General features: G+C 40.8%; 1 protein-coding gene and 1 long non-coding RNA gene across 6 annotated transcripts in view; one reads left to right on the forward strand and one right to left on the reverse strand.

Annotated features, from left to right (window-relative positions):
* The window catches only part of GALNT13 (polypeptide N-acetylgalactosaminyltransferase 13), a 541,363-nt gene that overhangs the window by 512,544 nt on the left and 3,729 nt on the right, over nt 1-25,090 (forward strand). For 3 of the 5 annotated variants that reach the window (XM_035698790.2, XM_049106172.1, XM_035698788.2), the window contains 2 exons: nt 15,694-15,828; nt 23,738-24,027. In XM_035698790.2, the coding sequence (XP_035554683.1) occupies nt 15,694-15,828; nt 23,738-23,923 (321 nt within the window). In that variant the 3' untranslated portion in view covers nt 23,924-24,027. Of the gene's footprint in view, nt 1-15,693; nt 15,829-23,737; nt 24,050-25,090 lie in introns of those variants that run through there. The other 2 variants (XM_049106173.1, XM_025471164.3) reach the window with 2 other exon arrangements.
* LOC118350696 (uncharacterized) lies at nt 22,529-23,602 on the reverse strand. The gene is made up of 3 exons (XR_004804968.2): nt 23,463-23,602; nt 23,130-23,246; nt 22,529-23,035 (listed from the first exon to the last, which is right to left on the reverse strand). It is a non-coding gene; the product is annotated as an uncharacterized LOC118350696 (long non-coding RNA).

Raw genomic sequence — 25,090 nt, forward strand, 5'->3', positions numbered from 1 at the left:
TAAAAGTCATCTAGGGAATCAACAACGATATCAAAGTTACGTCAGTGTACGTAGCAGGACAAAAGAAATATTTATTCTGTTATTAATCAATTAGTTATGATGTATCATATCATCCTATGCTCTACAGGCCTTAAATTTCTATAGGGTTAAATGTTAAAATATTTTGAGCTTTCTGGGAAATTCAGGTAAGTTTATATTCATTTAATTAAGGGATTCTCAGAATTTTTTTAAGACTTCCCTTAAAAAGTTAAATATCACACACTCTCAGAAAGAAAAAAGTACAATACTACTCGTTTAATAAAATCCCAACACACACACACACACACCCACACACACACTACTTCTCTTATCTCACACCCTCAATAGAACTTTTCTTACTGAGAAAGCTAAGCTGTTAGCACAAAAATCTACTAGATGAAGAATGTTAGCAGCATCAGTCTGTTCCCTTAGCTCACCTGTTTATCTCCTCTGCAGCCCACGTTAAGTACAGACTCCAAGCTTTCCGCTAACATTTCCAACATAAGCCTGACTGCATTCAACCATTTAGTCCCAGCTGAGCTTTTCTCCTCTGCGCTATTTCAATCTTCTGAACCTCATTCCTTTCTCCATTTTATCAAGTGCTTTTCTCCTGACTTAGTATAATTCTTCTTCACTTAACATCTTAGTCTTATTATTACTTTATTACTCTAAGCTATTTCCTTGTTCAAGTAATCTTCCTGCCGACATTTTCGTATATTTAATATTAAAAAATTGATAATGTGAATGCATGAATCTACTATATATAAAGAACGTTAAAGTCCTTTGAAATGACCTCCTGTTTTTCCCCCTTAGACCACACGTATGCCTAAATTTCACTGAAGATATAAATAATTATTTGAATTTACCATTTGAAGCAGTTTATAGTAGATGAGGTAATAATTTCATCTTGGCTTTATCTAGTAGTAAAGGCTACTTTATTAGCTTCTAAGGTGAACAATGTCTGTGATTTCTAAATTAACAGAGTTGGCTAGCCTACTTTTATATTCACCTGGAGCCAAGCAGAATCCATACTTCTAATTACTTGCTTTGCTGTTCCTAAAATACTCTTCATCTTACTGAGTTCTTAATTCTACCATAGTTATTAAATTTTATAGAAGAGAAGTAACAGGTAATGTTACTGGAGAATGTCTCAGAACAATGTGAAAATTTTGAGCAACCTGTCAGTTACCAGAACCTACTGGTTTAAAGAAAAAAAAACTCCGTTAATCAAGAGTTCCTTGAACACTGTATGTATACCCAGCAATGTACGGTCACCAAGACGAATGTGAAAATATACCCAAAACTCAAACTCTTTTTTTGTGAATAAGGAAGTTGATAAAGATGCTATTCGTTTCATGGACGTGGAGGCCTTCCATAAGTGTCCCTAAGAGAATTTCTTACTGCACTGAGCATTAGGAAGAATGGGTTGTCTCCTGTGAAACAGGTTTTTCTTTTCTTTTGTACTGCCAAACACATGGTTCATCCAGGGGAAATTAAGAGTATTCTCTGGAAAAAATATTTATATTGGCCTTATATTGGATTCTTTTATTCTTGTAAACATTACCATTGTTTACGCAGATGGTTTTTTTTTCTCTCATTTCTCACTGTGGGCGTGTTACATATCAATGTAAAATTCTATTCAAGCCTACTTCCACCTTTTTATAAGATGAAATATAAACAAATAAATAGGCACAATCTCTATACTCCATCTTGATGAGAATACAAAACAATCATGTTTGAAACAAAAATATATTTAGATGCCTTTGCCTTAGGAGCCATTCAGAAAAAGGTCTGCTAAGAGCAGGGGTGAGTCTGGAAGGCTTCACCAAGCTGCCGCTGGGCATGGAGAATGGAGCATATGCAAGGACAGTGAGGATACTGGCCCAAATGGAGTAGAAGGTCTGTACTGAGGAGAGAAGAACATTAAGTTTTATAAGGAGAGGAGCTAAGATTATAATAGAATGTAAATGTCAAGCAAGGGAATTTTTATTTGAAGGGACAAAAGGAGCAAAGAGCTTTCAGACTGCAAAGGTTGTCAAAGGAGAGCTTGTAACCTGTTTCTAATACAACCTCATGAAAATACCTGGACATGAACTTGTGTTATTAAAAATGACAAGGTGAATACAGCCCAGATGAAAAGGGCTTTTTATTCTTGTTATTTAGTACCCAAGTATAATTTCACCACAAGTGGGGAGAGACTATAGAACATTCTTTCAGTTCATTTCTTTTATTCTCTTATCAAAGGACTTGATCCAAAAGAGACCAAGAAGCTACATGTAGTATATACAGAAATGATGTTTCCATTAAAGAAAAAAAAGCTTCAGTAGGTTACCATAGGAACAGCCTAGCGTCCATTCCAAGTTCTAATAAAGGATCTTAGTCTAATGAAAACCTACCAGGTAGGTATATTTCCACTCCAACTTTCTAGTTTGCTAACTTTTAAAAGTAGATTTAGGGAATGTTCTTTTTATTTAAAAAAAGTATAAAATGTGTGTGTATCAGTGAGGATATGCAGAATTTTTTTGAGACACTGTTTTTTGCAAAAATAAAAATAAAAAAAAAATAAGCCTGAAAAACTCAGAGGTGCATTTTATGCTCTTTGTAACTTCAAGGAATGGTCAAAGTGGCCTTTATAGCTCACAATGGACAGTGTTCAATCCACGTCTCACACACTGCTAAGAGCAAGTGCCACTTCTATGTGTCAAAAATGGTCACATTATAACTGCATCTACTAAAGAGACCTCTTCTTCATCTTGCCAGGGAAACAAGTGGCCCAAACAAAATTTATGATAGGAGTCTTAGTGTGTTACAGATAAATCTAATATAAAGATATATCCCCCAATTTTTGACTGAAGTTTTTAGACACATGGTAAAATTGACCTCTGAGATCTCCTATAAAGAAGAATTCCAAATAATTTATGTAGATAATCCCCCTTCCAACTCTCTTGCCCACCTTGCTTGTGGACTGTGCCTATTGAGTTGCTTTCAAACAGTAAAACATGGAAGCTGGTAGTGGTGGTGGTGGTGGGTGACTCGACAATGGACAAACATGGCTGATATCACCCTGGGTAAGTGAGCAAGGCTCTACATCGTAAGTCATGTCGGTAGCATGCAGCCTTGAAATGATGTGATGAGAATGGCACTTCACCTCCATGGTCTTCCTCTCAAAAGCATTCTAACCACAAGATAAAGATTGGACAAACCCAAACTTAGGGACATTCTATAAAATACCTAACCAGTGCTCCTCAAAACTGTCAAAGTCATCAAAAAGAGGAGAATTTGAGCATCTGTAAGAGCAGGCTGAGGAGACATGATGACTCAATGTAATGTGGTATCAGATGAGATCCTGGAAAAAAATGAACATGGGATCAAATGGACTCTTTTTGGAAAAACAGTGAAATCTGAATAGGCTAGAAACGTTTTCTTTTTCTTTTCTTTTCACTTTTTTAGAGTTTAATTTTTTTAAAAATATCCAAGAAGCAAATGTTAAGTGTGTGAAAAGATGTGGGATTTGGGAGGCTGATAGGCTACATGTCAGAGACGGGTTTTATAAAGTGAATGAGTGGGGGAATTTATTTCACATTTTCAAGCCCGGGGATGCCTGAGTGGCTCAGCCGTTAAGCACCTGCCCTCGGCGACCCAGGGCGTGATCTTGGAGACCCAGGATCGAGTCCCGCATCAGGCTCCCTCATGGAGCCTGCTTCTCCCTCTGCCTGTGTCTCTGCCTCTCTCTGTGTCTCTGTGTGTCTCTCATGAGTACCTACAAAAACCTTTAAGACACACACACACACACACACACACACACAAGCCCCCTCCTCATTTGTAACGAGAGGAAATACAATGCTTATCCTGAAAGGTCATTGAAGAAACACATAGGATGAGGCCTAACTTATCTCCATAAACAATATGTTTAAAATGACTTCATTCTTGCCTAACACAGGGCAGGCCGCCCTAAAGGGCATGGGCTTTCTCTCCAGTACGGGCGGCCCAGCCTCCGGAGCCAGAAGCTTTACCCTTCGCCTGAGCACCTGCCGCAGAGCCGCTCTGCCCGCCGCCCCCCCCCCCCACCCCGGGCCTGATCCCCCCCCGGAGGGCCCCGAGCAAAGTGAGGGCGCCGGCGGGTATTATCCCCAGCTCCTTCCCCCCTCGGGGGGCCGCTTATTCTAGAGCAGAGAGCCGCAGCGCTGTAAGTTCTAGTTATCCACAGTGGGCCTAGTTGTAATGTGCTTTGTTAGTTCTTTTTCCTTTCCTACTCCCCTGCTAGTCTTCCCTGGGATCATCTGGCTCCTAAACTACTTGCCCTTGAATCTGTGTTTCAGTCGCAAACTAACTAGCAAACTAACTAGAGCCTGATCTTTGTTTGCGGCAATGAGGAACACCAGAAATAAAAAGGACTACTTTAAGCTTGAAACCACCTAGAAAAATTTAGTTTTATTCGCAGCCAGTACAAATGTTGTAATAATCTGGAGGCTAATTTTTTAAATTATGTCTAAAGAGTAATTTACTTTTACAGATAAGGGGCAGTTGTAACTGATAGAAAGTGTATCTTTGTGCCATCTAAGACATTATAATTTGCCTTTTGAGGCTTTTAATATATTTTATATATTCAATCATTTTTGTCATTTTTATCCAATGCCATATACCAGACTTCCAAGAAGTGCCTAATGATACAGTGTAAGTGCAACCTTTTAAGATAAGACACATTACCAAAATACCGGTAAAAATATATTCAGGAAGGATGGCACAAAGTCTTTCACCATGAATTTGTGGCTAAAAATTCTAAAACAAATAGACTAGTTTATAAAGGTGTCACATGAATGGTATATATTATTGCTGCTACATCTATCTTTCATTTGCAGGCATAAATCAATAAGAACCTCAAAGACCAAATATCTTGGTGCTCCATGGTATCACCCAATGAGATAGTGATAGAGGGAAAGTATGTATTAAATTGCCTATGACTGAAGGAAATTATCCTATCCAATAATCCATTTGACTTTCTTTGCAATTTATATGTGTGAGGATAGATTGTTTAGAGAATAAATATTTAAGGAATGATCTCACCAGGGGAAATATAGCAGAGAATACCATCAAGAGAAAAATAATTTGTTATAGAAAATCATTGCAATGAGAACATGGAGAACAGAGTTCAAGGCAGGTTGGAATAGTGGAGGAAACCTTTACAAAAATGTTGGCACCCAATTAAACGTTTGTGTTTTGAATTCAAAGTTTCATGAAGAGCCTATATGGTTCAGAGAATGCCTAAAGCATAACATACCTAAAAGTATTTATTGAATAAGTAGATGGATGAACGATTGAATGAATAAATAAGCAATAGAGACATCGCATGGGAAAAGATATACGACATCATAAGGATCATTCTAATTTTTGTATGTATTTCCTTTTTCCTAATGGGCACTGTAGCAGTTTTCTATCGCTGTAGAGCAAGACACCACAAATTTGGTGTCTTACAAGAACACAAAATTATTATCTCACAGTTCCCTAAGTCTAATTCAGGTCCAATGTAGGTCTCACAGAACTAAAATCAGTGTTGGCCAGAGCTGACACCTCACTGGAGGCTCAGGGTCCCCTTCCAAGCTTCCTGGTTATTGGTGGATTTTAGTCCCTTTTGGTTGGAGAACTGAGCTTCCATCATTTTGCTTTTTGGTGTGTAGCTTTTTTTTCCCGTTGGCTCTCCGCCAGGCGTTGCTCTCAGCAGCAGAAGGGAATACTTCCCCAGTCCCCCTGCTAGGCTGGCCCTCCCAAACAGGCAGTGTGTGTCTTCAAGGCCAGTAGGAAAACCTCTTTACGTTGGCTGATTCTAGGTCTTCTATAACATAAAGTAATTGTGGAGTGACTTTCCTGGCAAGCACAGTCTCACGCACACTCAAGGCGAGAGTGTGTATAAAGCGCAAGTATATAGGGATGGGAATCTTGGGGCCACCTGAGAACTCTACCACAGCCACATAAAAACCGGCATCTGCACAGTCAAGCCTGTCTAGTGGGATATCCAATTGGGCTTAAACTTGCAATTTCTATTCTTTGGTGCTACACTGGTAAAGTATGAGTACCTGGAGCATAATGCTTATATATATCAGAGTTCTTAAAATGTAGACTTCCTTTAAACCCTTCAAGCAGAGTAAAGTATTAAACATACATAGACTGTAACATCAGTGGTGTTTAAAATGGGAAGATTTAACGGTGAACTAGAAGGAATATAGAATAGGAAGGAACAGAAATGTCCCATCTATTATTGTATTAATGAATCCTGCTTACTATAGTACCTTACTCTCTTGCTCAGTAGTTTACAAAGTGAGCTAGAGATCCCAAAGACAAATTGTTTTCATTTTACTTCAAGAAGTGATTCTTGGGCACATATTCTTGTCCTAGAATTGTTTCCATAGTGTTCAGAAACCTATGTTCAGTATTTGTTATTGGGACAGCAAGACTTTAGAAATAAAAGATGAGACCATGTCAGCGAGCGCGGATTACAAGCCTGCATTTTGAGCAGGTAACTAGTCCCGGGGGCAGGGCACGTGGGGGGCGGCTCCGTGACCCGTGCACCCGCTGCTCCTGAGGCCGCAGGGGAGCCGTGTCCTTGCCCCGGGCCCGCCGCCCGGTGACCTGCCGCCCCGCCTGGGCCTGCCGGGGGCGGGGGGCACCCAGACTCCGGGCCGCAGCAGCTGGGTGACCCAGCTGGGTGACCTCGAGGCCCCCGGGGTCACGGGGGGGCCGCTGGGTGACCTCGGAGGCCCCCAAGGTCACGGGGGTCAGCTGGGTGACCTCCGAGGCCCCCGAGGTCACGGGGGTCAGCTGGGTGACCTCCGAGGCCCACGGGGTCATGGGGAGAAGCAGCTGGGTGACCTCCGAGGCCCCCGAGGTCACGGGGGTCACCCGACTCCGGGCCGGAGCAGCGCGGGGGGCCTGGGGGCGCACGTCCGCAGTGTCGGGGCCCAGCAGAGGCTCCGGGCGAGAAGCCAGTGCGGGTGACGGTGAGGCCGCGATGAGGCCGCCCCGCGGAGGTGCCGGCGCCGCCTCAGTGTGGGGGGCAGCGCGTCGCGGCTGCTGGCGCCCCAGGCCCCGGCCGGGAGCTCCGCGCACAGGCCGGACAGACCCACGGCCCCTGCGCACCCCCCCCCACCGTCGGGGGCTCCCCCCCAGGCCTGCTCTCCCCCCCACCGTCGAGAGCTCCCCCCCAGGCCTGCTACCCCCCTCACCGTCGGGGGCTCCCTTCCAGGCCTGCTCCCCCCCCACCGTCGGGACCCCCAGGCCTGCCCCCCCACCGTCGGGGGCTCCCCCCAGACCTGCTCCCCTCCCGTCGGGCCCCCCAGGCCTGCTCCCCCCCACCGTCGGGGGCTCCCCCCCAGGCCTGCCCCCCGCCGTCGGGGGCTCCTCCCCAGGCCTGCTCGCCCCCCTCCACCGTCGAGAGCTCCTCCCCAGGCCTGCTCCCCCCACACCGTCGGGGGTTCCCCCCCAGGCCTGCTCCCCCACACCGTCGGGACCCCCAGGCCTGCCCCCCCACCGTCGGGGGCTCCTCCCCAGGCCTGCTCCCCTCCCGTCGGGTCCCCCAGGCCTGCTCCCCCCACCGTCGGGCCCCCCCAGGCCTGCCCCCCACCGTCGGGGGCTCCTCCCCAGGCCTGCTCCCCCCCCCCCCGTCGGGCCCCCCCAGGCCTGGCGCCTCCGGAGAGGACGGCCGAGAAAGCCGGTCGCAGAGCCGAGGGCCTCGGGTTCGCTGTCAAACAATCTTACTACTTCAATACAAGCTCACCTGGGCTGTTCCTACCCAAGGTGGGAGAAGAAAACTGTGCCCTGCGTGCGCGAGCGTCTGAAGATAACTTACCCTTCTGGGTCCCTGTTAACAGACTCCGCAGACTGGCCGCACCTCAAATACCTAAGGGATCCGGGCCCCGAGGCCCAAGGACCCGGCGCGGCCGCAGGAGGCAGCAGGCGGCGGGAGGAGGTGGGGGGGCGGGGCGGGCGGGGCGGCTCTGGCCCGGGCGAGGGAGGCCGGGGGCGGGGGAGGCCCAGGGCAGGAGGCTGGGGGCGGGGAGGCCCGGGGCGGGGGAGGCCGGGGGCGGGGGAGGCCGGGGGCGGGGGAGGCCCAGGGCAGGAGGCTGGAGGCGGGGAGGCCCGGGGCGAGGGAGGCCGGGGGCGGGGGAGGCCCAGGGCAGGAGGCTGGGGGCGGGGAGGACCGGGGCGGGGGAGGCCGGGGGAGGCCGGGGGCGGGGGAGGCCCAGGGCAGGAGGCTGGGGGCGGGGAGACCCGGAGCGAGGGAGGCCGGGGGCGGGGGAGGCCCAGGGCAGGAGGCTGGGGGCGGGGAGGCCCGGGGCGGGGAGGCCGGGGGCGGGGGAGGCCCAGGGCAGGAGGCTGGGGGCGGGGAGGCCCGGGGCGAGGAGGCCGGGGGCGGGGGAGGCCCAGGGCAGGAGGCTGGGGGCGGGGAGACCCGGAGCGAGGGAGGCCGGGGGCGGGGGAGGCCCAGGGCAGGAGGCTGGGGGCGGGGAGGCCGGGGGCGGGGGAGGCCCAGGGCAGGAGGCTGGGGGCGGGGAGACCCAGAGCGAGGGAGGCCGGGGGCGGGGGAGGCCCAGGGCAGGAGGCTGGGGGCGGGGAGACCCGGAGCGAGGGAGGCCGGGGGCGGGGGAGGCCCAGGGCAGGAGGCTGGGGGCGGGGAGGCCGGGGGCGGGGGAGGCCCAGGGCAGGAGGCTGGGGGCGGGGAGACCCGGAGCGAGGGAGGCCGGGGGCGGGGGAGGCCCAGGGCAGGAGGCTGGGGGCGGGGAGGCCCGGGGCGGGGAGGCCCTGGCGGGGCTGGCGGAGCCGCGGGATCGGCCTCTCCAGCGCACACCGGGAGCCCCCAGGACGGCCGGGCCACGAACGCGGTGCCAGGTCTACACAACTCACAGCCCGCACAGTAAAGCCGAATCAAATATGCCCATGGACCTTTTAAATACACACGGGCTACACGAGAACGTAGTGTAGACCCATAAGAACCAGGGTGTGTGCTGCGGGGGGTCCCGGGCCGCGCCCCCCCCCCCCCCCGCCCCCGCCGCGCCCCCGCCTGCCCTGCGGCCCCGCCCGACTTGCTTCCCCAGTTTGGGGAGCAGCTGCCTAGGCCGCCCTGAGCAAGATTTGCTTAGGATCTTACAAATTTCGAACTTTTCAAAGGGGTAAAGATAAAAGTTTTAAAAAACTGACTATACAAGATGAGGATTTTCAGCACGGTAGGTAGAGACACGTTCTTTCCTTGTGTGAAACGAAGCACTATGCAAAATATTTTAGTTCATTCTCCCAACGGTCCTTGAAAATTGTTGAGATGCTTTATTTGTATTTGAAAAAATATACAATAAATGACTTTGAACATACTCCCCAAAGTGAAAAATCCAGAACAAATCGCACGCATATGTGAAGTAATGAAAATGCTTACCTTCTCTGAAAAAAATGTTAAGATTGAAAGGAACTGACATTGGAATTGGCTGTCACCTTTCATATGTTAGGAATTGTTCCTAAACTCATTTGAGTACCTCAATTCAGACACAGAAATTAATCTGGTCTCTATAAAGTCTGCAATAAAAGCAGGTATTTTCACCCCATCACAGTAAAAAACCACTCTCTGAAGATATATTCAAATAGAAAAATGATTGTAAAAATGATTGATGCTTTCAGAAAGCAAAATTGGATGTTACGATTTTCAGCCCAGACACCGAGGCATGATAAATGTGAAATCTAAAATCAGACCTCCCTATGCAAAATGTGCAATGTCAATTTAGAAACTGCCTCCATGACTTTTAGACCTTTCAACCACCGTATGGAATAAAAGGAGGGCTACAAAGTTTGTAGGGCCGCCGTAACAAACAACCAGAGTGAGGGGCTTAAACAAAGAAGTTTGTTCTCTCTCAATACCTGAGGCTACAAGTCTCAAACCAAGATGTCAGGAGGGCCATATTTCTTCTCAAACCTGTAAGGGACAATCATTTGTTGCTGCTTCTAACTTCTGGTGTTTGCCTGCAAGACCCATGGCGTGTAGATGACGCATGACTCCAATTTCTGCCTCCATCATTGCAGAGGCACTTTTCTCTGTGCACGGCTCCATCTCTGTCTTCTCCTAAGGACACCAGTCATTTCGGATTAAGGGTCCACCCTACCCCAGTATGATCTCATGGTAACTTGCCTAATTACATCTGCAATGACCTTGCTTCCAAGTACATTCAGAGGTGCTTAGAGGGTCAGTATTTATTTATTTATTTATTTATTTATTTATTTACTTATTCATGAGAGAGAGAGAGAGAGAGGAACAAACACAGGCAGCGGGAGAAGCAGGCTCTGTGCAGGGAGCCTGATGTGAGACTCAATCCCGGGTCTCCAGGATCAGGCCCTGGGCCGAAGGCAGGCACTAAACCGCTGGGCCACGGGGGCTGCCCGAGGGTCGGCATTTCTTTTGGGGGATGCAATTTAACCCATAACAGGAGGTATCACAAGGTGGAGAAAATTAAGGTTTTCTATAAAAAGACCCGTTGCCCTCCCTCCAGAGAGGAGGGGGTGGGATTCTAGCTTCAAGAACAAACCTTACTGAGAGGAGGACTCAAGGCAGGGGCGGCTTCCTGGGGGTGCAACCCTTGCCAGCAAGCAGGGCCCTACGATCCTGCGTTTTCATTTTCATCCCGTGGAACACCATTCCAAGAGCTTGCTTGCTACATGCTTCCTGCTCTTGGGGAATAGGGCAGGCTGTCGCTTGACCCTCACGTAGGAAAGCTGCCCTGTGATAACTGAATTGTAGTGACTTCATTGCCTGAGTCAGCTTTGCTCCCCAAGTTGGTCAAGTCATAAAAAGTGGCCCGCTTATAAAATATGCATTGTCCTTTTTATTTGCACTACAGTGACAGGTACTTAGCAGCGGGAATCTCTAAAGAACCATGAACATTCTCTGGAGAAGGGGCTTTAAATCTCTGCCATGCCAGAGAACAGGAAGGAGTTATCAAAAGACAATTTAGGTAAGACTCCGATGCCTTTACCACCCTGGGGGAATCCAATTAGCAGCCTGGGGGAATTTGGTGTGTGGGCAAGAGAGATAAGAAAGAAATGAAGCTCCCAAAATGATGAAATAAGAGAAGTCAACCAAGCCCTTTCCCATGGCAGGCTTCCAACCCAAAGCAGGTCCAATTTAGGAAAGAGGAGAAGATTTGGGATTACATTTCATTTAGAATTTCAATTAATAATATTAAACAGATCATTCTAATTTCTGAACTCAATTCCCAGGGGTCCTGGACAAGTAAGCCCCATAACCTGTAGTTTTCAGGGGATAGGAAAGAGGCATTCTTTCTTTCAGTGTAAGGAATTGGTAGGTGTCAGGGGCTGAATTGTGCTCCTCTGTCCCCACCCCTGGCCCATTCACATGTTGAACTCTTAATCCCAGTATCTCATAATGAGACTACAGTCAGAGATATAAGGTCTTTGAAGATGTGATTGAGATAAAAAGAGATCATTAGGGTGGGCCCTAATTTAATATGGATGTTTTTACATGAAGAAGTGATTAGAACACCGGACAGAGGGAAGACAATAGAAGACACAGGGTAAAAATGGTCCCCTACAAGAAAGAGAGAGAGGTCCACGAAAGAAACCAATAGAATGTATGGCCTCCAGCACTCTGAGGAGATTAATAACCACCCAGTCCATGATGCTTTGTTATGGCAGCCTAGCAAACTAATATGAGATAATAAAAACTGAATTGTTATAGGCATCAAAGTAGTTTTGGAAAAGGCCCTCAAAATGGAACAAAGGACCTAGCACTTCTTCTAAGATAACTAAACTTAAAACAATTGAGCAAATACGGCCTTTTTAGTCATGTTTCTAGTGCTACCTTGACCAACAGACGACAAAGGAAGATGTGTGATGCTGGGTGGCTCATAATTCTATGTGTTACAACATAGGAAGATCAGATGCAAAATAGAATTTCCAAAGCACCATAAATTATTGCATCTGTATGGTTCATGTAAAGAGCTCTACTATGCTCTGCAATACTGTTAAGCTGGTCTGCATAAGAGTAGGGATGTAATTGTACAACATAACAGGGCAAATTCATTTAATATTTATGAGTCATATCACACATGGTTTCTAACGCAGATAGGTACTCAATTAATATTAACTTCCTGTTTATTCGTCTTTAATAATGGTGGAAGGACACTGAGATTGATTATTTTACTCTGCTTCTAGTCACCTTTAAGGTGATGAGACTGACTTAACCAATTGTTATTCGAAACAATCTGGCATTGGAGCAACTGAAAATACATGCTAAATCTAGCATTTGTGTAACTCATTTACAGTTTTAGTAAGAATCAGTTTTTTTTTTTTTTTTAAGATTTTATTTATTTGTTCATGAGAAACAGAGAGAGAGAGGCAGAGACACAAGCAGAGGGAGAAGCAGGCTCCACGCAGGGAGCCCGACATGGGACTTGATCCCGGGTCCCAGGATCACACCCTGGGCCGAAGGCGACGCTAAACCTTTGAGCCACCTGAGCTGCCCCAAGAATCAGTATTGATAACCAACGATAAAGCAATTTGATAACTAGAAAGGGAGGAATAGTGTCCAATTTTTGTTAAAAACATACAATCAGACTTCACAAATGAGGAACTCAATCTTGTAAAGTCATCACCATGTGTGATGCTTAAGCTAATGTGCTTCATATGTGTTCAAGATTGAAAATCTTACCTGTAATCAAGAATAAAGGTTTAAACGACAGCAGGAGAACAGATTGGGCAGATACTCTGCCGGGAACTACACATACCAACTCAGATGGGGGTATTGAGCACCTGCTTCCTCGGGAATCTAAAACAAGATTTGAAGTTGTTCCCAAAGTCGTAAGAAATTCAGCAGGGGTGAATATATATGCTGCAAGAGTCAAGACGGTCTGTCATCGAGTATGAGACCCTCTCCTCAAGACTGTGTGCCTAGAGACCGGCATAGAGAAGCAAGAGCAAAGCCTGCTGGGCTCCTGTCCTAAAATTCTTCAGGAACTGATGTACTATCAAGGCAGGAATCCATATACAAGGCCACATTCTGAGAACACCTCTAAGCCTGGGGTAATGACCCTAAATATCAATTACTGACTGCTGTCTGTGTACCTGGATCTCTACAAAGTACTTTGCCTATAAAATTTTAGTCTATCCCAAAGTGAATTCCATGAACCTGCTGTGGTAGGAGATACAAAAAGACACAAAGATGACAATTATGGGTAAAAAAATGATAGATTCAAAGAGTAAATAATTGAGATCGAGCCTGATAATTTCCAGATAAAATCAAGAAGGACATGTATTTACTGATATACACTGACTTTTTATTGTTGTACAGAATAAAAACCATTTTGGAACACTCCAGCATAAAAACAAGATTCTCAGGTATGAGGAATAAATTAATACTATTAATTATTTGTTAGGATTTGTTAACAAATTAATTAATGCCAGAAAACAACGAAAGAATCATATACAGATTTTATTTAAGGGAAAAATTATTTGTGGACCAAGTATTTTAACATCTGTTAAAATTTTTTTCAAGTGCAAAGGCCAAAGAAAGATAATTTCAGATAATATATATAGGCTCAAAAAATATTCTACAAATATATCTTTCTTTTTTTTTTCAAATATATCTTTCTTAAATATAAATCACTTAAGATAGCTACTGATTGACCATAGAATGAAGTACCATTAGGAATTAAGCAATAAAAATGTGGTTGACTTCTCTCAACAGGTAAAGTTTCCAAACTATCATAAGAGACCAGAGGAGAAATCATTGTTCATGCCATGATTATACTCATCATACAAAATTAATGCCAAATGTGGATGCTTTGGTGTCTCCATTATATTGACATCTGTCTACAACTAAAAGAAAATAATTTCAATGTGGAAAATTATACTTCACATTAAAACAAAAGATAAGAGAAATTTCTTGAAAAATTTCCCTCTTTCAAATTAAGACTTACTACTGGATTCATTTATTTAACTATATATGTTTGTATTAAATTAAATGTTGTATTAATAAATACCATGTTTGGAAAGGATATAGTACTTATATCTGATGGGTGTTTCTTTTATTCTCTTGGTTACTCATAATTTCCATTAAAACTATGAACATTAAAAAGTACTAAAGATAGGAATTTTTTTTTGAATGCCGTACAGGAAATCTATAATATATTGTATATAATGAACTTCATATACTTCTCAAGTTTTTATATTGTTGAGTAGAATGTATAACCTTGGTGAAGAATTTCCTTATCATTGACTGAATTTTCCTCTTACCACTTGTGATTTTCGGGGCAGCCCTGAGTCCGCATACTATAGACGCAAACCTTTCTTTCTTTCTCTTTCTTTCTTCTTTCTTTCTTTCTTTCTTTCTTTCTTTCTTTCTTTCTTTCTTTCTTTCTTTCTTTTCTTTCTTTCTTTCTTTCTTTCTTTCTTTCTTTCTTTCTTTCTTTCTTTCTTTCCTTTCTTTCTTTCTTTCTTTCTTTCTTTTCTTTCTTTCTTTCTTTTCTTTCTTTTTCTTTCTTTCTTCTTTCTTTTTCTCTTTCAAATATATATATTTTTAATTTATTTATTCATGAGAGACACAGAGAGAGAGAGGCAGAGAAACAAGCAGAGGGAGAAGCAGGCTCCCCATGGGGAGCCCAATGTGGGACTGGATCCCAGACCCCGGGATCACGCCCTGAGCCTAAGGCAGACACTCAACCGCGGAGCCCCCCAGGCGTCCCAAAGGGGGAAACCTTTCAAGACTAACTTGTTCAGCTTACAGACTAGGGCTCCAGAGTTTATAGGGGATTTGTAGAGCTGACTTCCTTTAATTTTATCAGACTGCTTTGGGAACCTAAAAGATCCTCATTACACTCCGTCTTGACATTGTAAGGAAAAAAATACCCACAGAATACTGAGCCATGCTTATCAGAGCCAACAGGAGAAAATAATTTGTATAATTATTAACAACTCTCATGACCCTTAAATAATCAATGCTATACATAAATTATTCACACCAGGAGTTTAAAAAGTAGAGATTATTATAGTATCGGTTTAAAATAGCTAGCAATGAATCTACAATCCACCTTATCATTTCTTGGATAGTTTTAGAAGAATTGTAGCCAAGCTCAGCTATAACCATATGAGAAATTTAAGTGTAGGGCCTACCTTTCTTTAATGAGGCCTCTAGAGAAGCTAATTCTACAGCCTTTGGAAACACACTGACAATATTTAATAAAATTTACATGAAATTCTTATGGAAAGAAAGATTTAAATGTCTTAATGAAAAACATTATCCTCTCTATAGAATCGGGGAATTGGTCATTCGGTGGTGAGAACAGGGACTGCCCTCTGCGGGGTCCCATACAGTTAACAAACTTTATTTTACTGACTCTGTTGTGAGATATATAAGGCAAGTACAGTGCAGGAAATATGGTGCCAGCAAATAATATGTGTTTAATAATTTAGTTTGTTAAATTGGGACTTCACAAAAACCCTATAAAACAGATAACACTGTCTCTGTTTTGCAGTTGAGGAAAAGGACTCAGAGAAGTAAACTAGCTTTCTCAAGATCACACAGCAGAGACCATTTGGAAACACAAGTTGATATGAATGCTTCCACAGAGAAATCTATACTGGGACTTCTTTGCTTTTAAGGAGATTATTTGTTGAATTTTCTATTTTCAGGTATTTTCTTACACCGCTGACAAAGAAATCCGAACTGACGACTTGTGCTTGGATGTGTCTAGACTCAGTGGACCTGTAATCATGTTAAAATGCCACCACATGAGAGGAAATCAGTTATGGGAATATGATGCTGAGGTATAGTCTTTTCCTTAATTTACTTATTATTTAAAGCTTAAACTCAGTTATATATTTCAAGTGCACTTAAATCCTAAGCTATTTTTTCTGCACTGGAAGAACTGTATTTTCAAGCATACAGGCTTCTAACTGATAGCGTTAGAATGGTATAGTATAGGTTTTGTCAAATGAGTTCATTAGCATAAAAAATGAATAAGAAAAATAAGGTCATTTTTAAGTGCTTAAAACATGTTAGCATGTTTACATGCTTAACATAAGGAGCCAGCTGTGCCTAACTGACAGGTATGTATGAAGATGCACACTATAGGACGATATCAACAATATTTCCATTTTTCAAATTCCAAATTTTACACTGTTATAATCTAATATTAATGCTTCTCAATTTAAGGGAAAGAAGAAATAAGCTGGTAAGATTAGCATGAATGCTCTTTATAATAGAAAAATACTTTGCAAAATTCATTAATAAGGCACATAATCAGGTAAGGGGCGTTTTCTCAATATAGCACATCTTTCTGATAGAAGAGAGGGAGAGAAAACAATAAAATTACTGTTGGGGATTTATAGTCAGGCAGTGTGTAAAAATCAGATCAGCCATCAGATGGAGCTAATAAAAAAGAAATATTTTCTTTTCCATAAGGAAGTTGCCTTGAAACAGCTTCATTTCTTTCAGTTCCCTTGGCTTAGCAAAATGAATTGGGTCATCTGTATTACATTTTCCACATTATTAAATTGCTGGTGACTTATTTCAGATAAGAAACTACTCTTGCAAGATAAATAATGCGCTAGAGCCAAATGAGTTTCACAAATGCAGTGATCCACCTAAGTGTAACATTTTTAAGACCGATCTACGGAGTTGTTGATATTATTGATACTGCAACAAGGTCTTCTTTTTAAAAACTTTTTGAATGTCGTTTCAATTTGCACGATGTAGCTTTTTAGCAGGACAACTTACTGAATTTTTATGTGATTTGAAACTGATTATGTAGGGGTAAAATTATGTGCCCCTAAAATTTATATAAGATAGCCAAGCTCTTTGAACATAAAACACTCTTCTTCTGGGACATAATGAAGGGCAAACATCCTAAATCTTTCACGCAATACACCAGTGTGCTCTATTCAGACTCTTCCCTCTCCAATACCTCATTCACCTTCGTTTGACCCCCACGTTTTTCTCTTGAGCTCTCATCATCACCACCTTTCCTATTAAGGCTGCAGAAGATATTTCCTTCAATAATACATGGGGGTAAACCTGGAACCTTGGCTTCCTCCCTCTTCCAAGAGGAAAAATACAGATAAATGTACAGATAAAGGAGAAATTCTGCACGTTGTATTTTTTTAAGAAATTTTTTTGTTGTTGCTGTTGCTCCTTAATTTTCATCAGGAGCCCAGGATTTTATTGGGCTTGCACTAAAAATAAAGAAATCTAGCATATGTTTCTACGGAAAGGGGAATGAGTATATATACTTTTATAAGATGAAGAGGGTTGCATTTCAGAATACTACTTTTAACCTTCAAACTTTAATTTTGGAGCAGATAATGGCTGCTATAGTCATAACTCAGATTCTTTAATTTCTGAAATAACTATATTGTTGGCATGTAGCTATATTTCGTTGATGTTTTAATCAGCCAGTAGAGAGATTGTTGAATACTAAGGGATTTTGAAAGAAAAGAGAAAAAAACAGGTTGCTTCATGTAGGAATTAAAAATGGTTTTTGTAAATTTACTATTTTGGATAACTAGTAGTTATCTACTGTAGGATTTTTCCAGCATTCTGATATTTTGTATCATGGAAACTTTGTTTCTAAAACACACACCAAAAAGCTCATAATATACCAAAAAAGTCGAGAAATGGTTCTCAAATAAACAGTCTGATCATTGTAATGATTACATAACACAGCTTACTTTACTCTCCTATATGTTTATGTTTTCAAAATTAAATTGTGATGTTCAACTTGTCTACATTTAACATTTTAAATTATAGTGTAGATTTTTTTTGCCAAATATATGAATGTCTAAATCATGATGTGGAGAAGTCACAAAAGAATAAGTGTAGGAATAATGAATTGCCTTTTTGGAAATTTCAGCTGTGAAATAAGATTTTATTTGTGAAAAAGTCAGAAAGAAAGAGACTTTTTTTTTTTTTTTTTTTTTTATTAAAGAAATTGAAATACAGTACTTGGAGTCACTTTAGTCTACGAATAGTCCCAAACCCAGGCCACCCAAAGTATGATTCTGGGAATAGTAACAACACCTGGGAACTTTTTAGAAATTAGGAATCTGAGATCCCTACCAAACACACTATTTGGGAATCTGCATTTTGACAAATTCCCGGGTCATTTACATACATATTAAAGTTTGAGACAGATAGGTCTAGACAGTGGCCAAACATCTACTTATCTTCCTTAGTCTTTTTATACACTGTTGGAATTGTTGCAAAGTCAGGAAAAAGCATAAATACGCTTTGGAAAATGGCAGGCCTCCAGGAGAGACAGGGGAAGGATAGGGAGCAGAAGGGTGAGGGGTGCTGAGATGGGAGAGAGGAGTCCCTGCCAAGGAGCACTGGTCTTCTGGCGTCTGACCCATGGGAAGTAGAAAGTGCTGCTTGCTACTTCTTTAATTTGATTCTTTAGCTACTGCTGTCAAAGGCAGAATTATTTTTCTTTGAGAAACCTCGGAGGTGGTTGCTATCAAAGCAGAATAAAACTTGGTGGAGTTCACGAATTACAAGAGTTAAAACTTTTCTTAAAGTCCTGTTGTTTCAGCCTTTATCAGGAGGAGAGTAGGCCCAAGATCACACCACCCGGGCGGGGACGAGAGTTCAGTTCTAATAACACACTCAAAGACAGCTAGTCATCAGCTCAATTGGGAACCTCGCAATGTGAACGGATCAAATATTTCACACTTTATCACCCACAGTACTTTTTTTCTCCTTTTAAGATTTTATTTATTTATCCATGAGAGACACACAGAGAGAGGCAGAGACCCAGGCAGAGGGAGAAGCGGACTCCCTGCGGGGAGCCGGACATGGGACTCAATCCCGGGACCCCGGGGTCACACCCTGGGCTGAGGGCCGGTGCTAAACCACTGAGCCACCCAGGCGTCCCAGTACTTTCAGGTTTAGAAAAGCAAGTCGTAATTAGGAGCAGAATTACTAGAATATCCAGAGGAGAAAAACTGAAACTGTATCATAAAGCCTCAAAATATAGAGTCTATCAAGTTTGTTTGCTTCTTAGGTGAGCAGTGGGGAGAAAGAGGAGGGAGTAAAAGTTCTTGAGTGTCTATGCTTTCATCTGTTTTCTCAAGCAATTCTAACAATAGCCCTATAAGATAATATTATTATTTGTGCTCTCCCCATTAGTAATTGTAAGCTTAGAGTGTTAGATAGCTCCTCTCGGTTTAGACCCCAGGTTTCTGGCACTGAGTCCAGCCATCTTTCTACTACACTGCATGGCCTCTTGAGGTCACTGAAACACTAGAAACAATTAGGTACTTTGAGTGATGCTGCTCTGATAAGCAAAATGTATATACTATTTTAAATGAAAGGAATTATTTAATATTATCATTTATTTGTGCTACCAAATTTTATTCACGAAGAATTTCTCCTTTCCTTAATAATGGGGAAGATGTTCTGCAACAAACATTGTCTATTTAGATGAAGTCTTGAAACTACTTTGTCAGTATGGTCTAATTGCTTACAAACTTTACACATATTCCTAAACAATTAATATCTAACTGCTTCTCCTTTTCTTTGAAGGAAACTAAGCAGAGGCTTAGTAAATACATGTCTTGGGCCTACTTTGATTTGAAATGTAGAAGTTCCTACTTTCTTAGCTAAGTGTTTTTCAACACAGCCATGAATTTAATTTGGTGCTATTTTACAGCTGGCTAAACGTGTTTGACTTGGGGGCAACTGAGCATCATAAGCAAAACTACAAGATCCTTACCTTGTCTAGAATCTCTTAAATAAATTACCTCAACACTTTGGTGCTATGAAAACCATTGCCATAGAATTATAACAAAGAAGAAAAAAAAAGGGAACCCTAGATTTTATCTCACTGAAATATTTTAAAGAGTATTTTTACAAAGTTCTGTCGTCCATCCGTTCTATTTTATTCAGATTTTCTTATATTCTATTTGAACATTGCAGTTGTGTCCCAATCCATCTGAAATTTACATTTTTCGACAATAAGTACACATAATCACATTTTTTGAACGTCCAAGCAGCTATATACAGCGTAAGAATCTAATTTTAGAACAGAACACTTACGCTCAACAAACACTATGCAACAAAGAAAAAACATGGGAGCAAAATATGAGGCTAAAAATAAGTCTTGCTTTTCATGTGACTGAGCAAGTTGACTGAGAAAATGAATTCAATATCCATCTGTATCAAATGTTTCCCAGAGTCACAAGATAAGGGATTTTTTTCAGGAGGCAAAATATGTCAGATTGATATTTACTGAAATCACAGAAGCTTGAGTTTAGACTTTACTTAATACCTCCTTTTTTTATTTACCTTCATCAGAAAGCAGGTAAATGGCAATATAATTTCAAGGTAAGTAGTAATCTATAGTGGCAACCCGCCCTTTCCCCGTGTAGCACTCCTAGTAAAGAGTGGCTCAATTTACCTTTAGAAGGCTGTGTGTATCTTACTAGTATTACCTGTCTGTATTCCCACTGACCCATAGCTGTGGTTTCTTATGTAGACTCAACTAGTGAATAGGAATTTCAATAGTAGAGTATTATAATTTTAGTTTTTGTGTCTTAAACATTTACACTTAGTCTTTAGAATACTCATATTCTGTTCTAAAGAAACACAGTTCACCTTATCAGGACATCATAGTTATCATTTTAAATAACAACTTTGTTATATTAATTGTTTTGAATTATGATTTTGTACTTCATCAATAGGGGAAATCTTACTACCTTAGCTATTAAATATCTGTAACGGTCTATTTTTTCTTATTTTGTTTATCATTATATGTAATAATTAGTTGATTTTCCTTTTAAACTTTTTAACTCTTCCAACTAAACTTCATCTTAGTATGACATCTTTTAAACTGAGGCCTGTATAGTTGATTCTTTAATTGACCATGCAGTCACTACTATTTGTTAATTAAATTATCAAGTTTTCCACTTAGTGCTTTTTAATAAAAAGGTAGAAAAGTATGACTTGATTTTACAATTTGAAAGTCTTACTTTGTCATTTACTTTGTTTTTGTAGTCTGATTTCAATAGTAATTGCCTCTTCAAAAGGACAGATTTAGGGATACTCCATGACACATTTTGTCTCAAATAGCAAACCATATAGATATGTTTAAAGATGGGAATTATTAATCATTTTCTTGCACATCTTAAAATAATATGGCTAAAATTCTGTCATGAAATACTAGTGCTTCATACCTCAGAGGAGAAAAATTGAGTACTGCTTGTAAACAAAAACCAGTACTAGCTTAGGGTTCATATTACCCTGTTTTCAGTCAATATTTTAAATGAAGCAAAGGAAAAGATACTTGGCAGTATGCTTCATGTCAGCTGGTATGTCACATTACTTTCAAAACTGAGTTAACATGACAGTCTTCCAAAGTTGTGAGAGCCATTTGCAACAAGTATGGTAAGGGCTGGTATGCTTAAAAAAGAATATTTAAAAGAAAAAAAAATGTACACCCAGTATAAACATATGCAAGGCCTTGAATAATCCGCACAGGAGAAATATTTAAATTAACTTTTTTTTTCATTTTCTTGGCTTTTTATAATTATCAAAAATACATACATAAAAATCATTTCATCTGTATTCTTTTATCTATTTCTTTCCTTATCCTATGTCAAGAAATGTTTTTAATTGGACATATAACACTGGTGTAGGTATAGTAAAACTCATATGCATACAGTATCCTGGCATATAATAAGCACAAGAAATGTTAGGTGGTACTGCTATTATTACAAAATAATTATTATAGAATTTTTAAAACTTTTCTAGTATGTTTTAAAATGTTCATACCTTTTGACCTTGTGATTTCACTTCTAAGAATCATTTCTAAATAAATGATTATAGATGTGGCGAGAGATGTTCGGAGATGTTTGTTAGAGCATTATTTCTAATAGCTCCAAATTGGAAAAATATACTTTCCGCAAATGGAAAAGTGAAATGACTTTTGGCAAATCTACATTGTAGAAACTGTGTATTTCTTATGTTTTTAGATTATTTTGATGATAAGAAAGATGATAAGACTGATAAGAAAACCCACGATAAAGTGGAAGCATGTTTAATTGGATGGCTACCATTAATAAATTTGCATAATATAAGCACAAAAATAACTGGAAAACACATAAAATATTAATATTCTTTTCTAGACAGACTACTCAGACAAATAAGTAAATAAACTTCTTTTTCAAGCAAATGGAAATACTAAATGTTTTTGTGGGTTTTTTAAAATGAAAAATACCTTTTTTCTCAATGGGATTATTTGAGATTTCTAATTTTCCTTCTGGTTTAGTGCCTTTTCAAAAGTACCAGGAGTGAAATTCTTTGAATTTTTTTCATGGTCATTCATGTGATATTATTTTAGGGGGAAATATTACAAATGTATTATTATGGAAAAAAAATATACTGTATTTATGTTCTGTAGTTATATTTTCTGAGCATAAGAAAAATCATGTTTTGTTTCATTTTAAATCAAGGGCAACTTTAGAAGTCATCTTTCTTTTTAATAACAGATTAAATTCACAGTCATTGGCACTGGGGTCTTTGATGTTAACATGACATTTACCAAGAAAAATTTGTTATAAAAAGAAACATCACTGAAGGTAGAGGATTATCAAGCTTAGGAATTTTAAACAGGAAATTTTAGACAGGAAATTCACGTAGGGTTAAAAAAACAAAACTAGCCTCCTTAACAAATCGAACTATGTAGTGAACATAGTCATTTCATAAATAAAATGTATTATATATGCTGTCATCTTTTGTATTTTTATAAACCATTCATCTACCGTTTTACTGTAGAAATTAAGTCTTTGAAATGGGAAATCCAACTATTTGTGGCCAGTAAGCTGCTGAAGGGATGTAGTCTAATTTTATCAGAATTTATTTTCTGCATTGGCTGATCAACTATGTATTTCAGTCAAAACTGAAAAAGTGAACCCTGTGGGCAGGCAGGCACTGGGCTTGACGATGTAGCAGGTCCTGGCCTTCCTGGAGCTCATGTTCCTGACCAGGAAATGTATAAAAAAACAAGAAACAAATTAATTACAAATTGTGCTGAGGAGAAGTAAGTCAAATTAAGAGCATAAGGGGAGCTGACCTTTCTCTTTTTCTGCTCTTCATTGACTTTATCATTGACATTTAGATGAAAGTGGCAGTGCCCACGTGCAACTCTTTTAGCACAGGTTAGCCATGTGGAAACAATCCGAGTACCACCCTGTACAAAGTAAAGCAAAGAGTTAAATTAAAGCTAAATTATTCCCTAGGTTTTCCCCTGGCTCCCACTCAAATTTAGGGCAAAGGAATAAAGATGCCAAAAACCATAATTGAAAACTCTCTGGATATTCAACGGTTTTGAATATCTCCTCCTCACAAAATAACCCACTGAGCACCCAACAACATTTTAGCACTAGAATGAGCCCTGAGAATATACCTCTTCCGTCCAAAATAACCTTTTGCTCAAAGTGTTTCACCGTTTGATCTCAGGCTTTTCCCCAGCTTCCCGTCTCAGCTTCATTTACCCCTACTTCATGCAGTTGATACTAAAGCCACCTAAAAGGATGTGGCTCAGAGTTCCATGGATGCAATTATTGTGACGTGTGCTTTCCATCCTCATCCAGTAGAAATTGTACGTTGCCAAGTATGATTGATTGATTACTGCCTTTGTACTTGATTTTGTCATTATTCATTATTTTCTTTGTCAAACAGACCCACACTCTTCTTCACATAATCACCCAATCCTGTCTCTCAGTAAGCAAAGTGGCTGATGGCTCCCAGCAGCCCACTGTGGAAACATGTAATGATAGCCCTTTGCAAAAATGGCTACTAAGAAACTATACAAGAATGGAAGTGTTTAGAACTATTTTCAAGAATCCTACTGATTATGTTCTCTAATAAGTTTTGGAAGTTTGTGTTGTATTGAATTTATTTTACTATTCTTGTTATGTTCTGTTACTGAAATCTAGAAACTTCTTTAAAATGTACTTAAGAAAAATCTTTATGTGCTATTTCTCCATGGAGTTATTCTTCTTTTACTTCTTAGCTGCTTATTAATTTAGAGGCTGACTATATTAAGTAGTGTTTGGTCTATTATTAATTAGTAAGTATTTTCCAGTTTTGACTTTATTTCAAATATTTATATATGCATAAATATAATTAATGGAATACATTATGACATATTAGCTCTTTTTTTAGGCTAACTATAGCCATGTTTATATAACAGTAGATTTTGCATTAGAACTGAAACAAATTAGTTAAAAGGAAAACTAACATAGCCAAAAAAATGGATTGTTTTCGGAATATTAAAATTAGTTAATTTTCTTCATTTCTATTCAGATACTTCTGTTGTGTGAAGATTTAGGATAGCTTTTCTAGAATTTATTATTTTAAACCCTGAAGCTTTAAGCAAATGTATTTTTGAAGACTAAGATGTAATTTTCAATAACTTTATAAATTATATCTAAGTATTTCTTTGTGGTTGGCTCAGTGATATAATAATAAAAGCTTTTTAAAAATTCTCTCTCTTATCACTTGTGTGATTTGTGAATATCTCCTCAGTGAGCAATAAAATGAATCATTTTTCAGTTCCTGTCAAAAACCTGTTATGGAATTTTTATAAAGAGCGCAATAAGAATATATCCTAACTCTTGATCTTGAGGGGGTTATTAGCCTGTAAATAAAGGCCATTCCATTGTGCAATACCTCCCTATGACAGCACGCGGGAAGTTGGGCATTATTCGGGTTCAAATGAACCAGTTAAAGGTTAGTAGAAGACACCGTTGAGCTGGGAATGGGCATGACCAGGCTGAATGGAGGTACGAGAGGGGTGGAGAGAAGGGGCATTGGTTTCGTTAAACCTACGTTTGAGAGGAGTTAGAAAGCTGGGAGAGTCTGGACATGTTGACCAGGGAACTCGTGCACAAGGCAATTTACACAGATTATCTTAGTCCATTTCAAAGCACAGCTGGTAGTGGGACGCCCAACAAGGGGTCTTCTTAGACTTAACTAGACATTTCGTCTCACAAGTTTGTTTTTTCTTAATAATAATAAATTTATTTGTAT

Source organism: Canis lupus, chromosome 36, assembly GCF_003254725.2.
Source record: "Canis lupus dingo isolate Sandy chromosome 36, ASM325472v2, whole genome shotgun sequence".
NCBI classification, from domain to species: domain Eukaryota; kingdom Metazoa; phylum Chordata; class Mammalia; order Carnivora; family Canidae; genus Canis; species Canis lupus.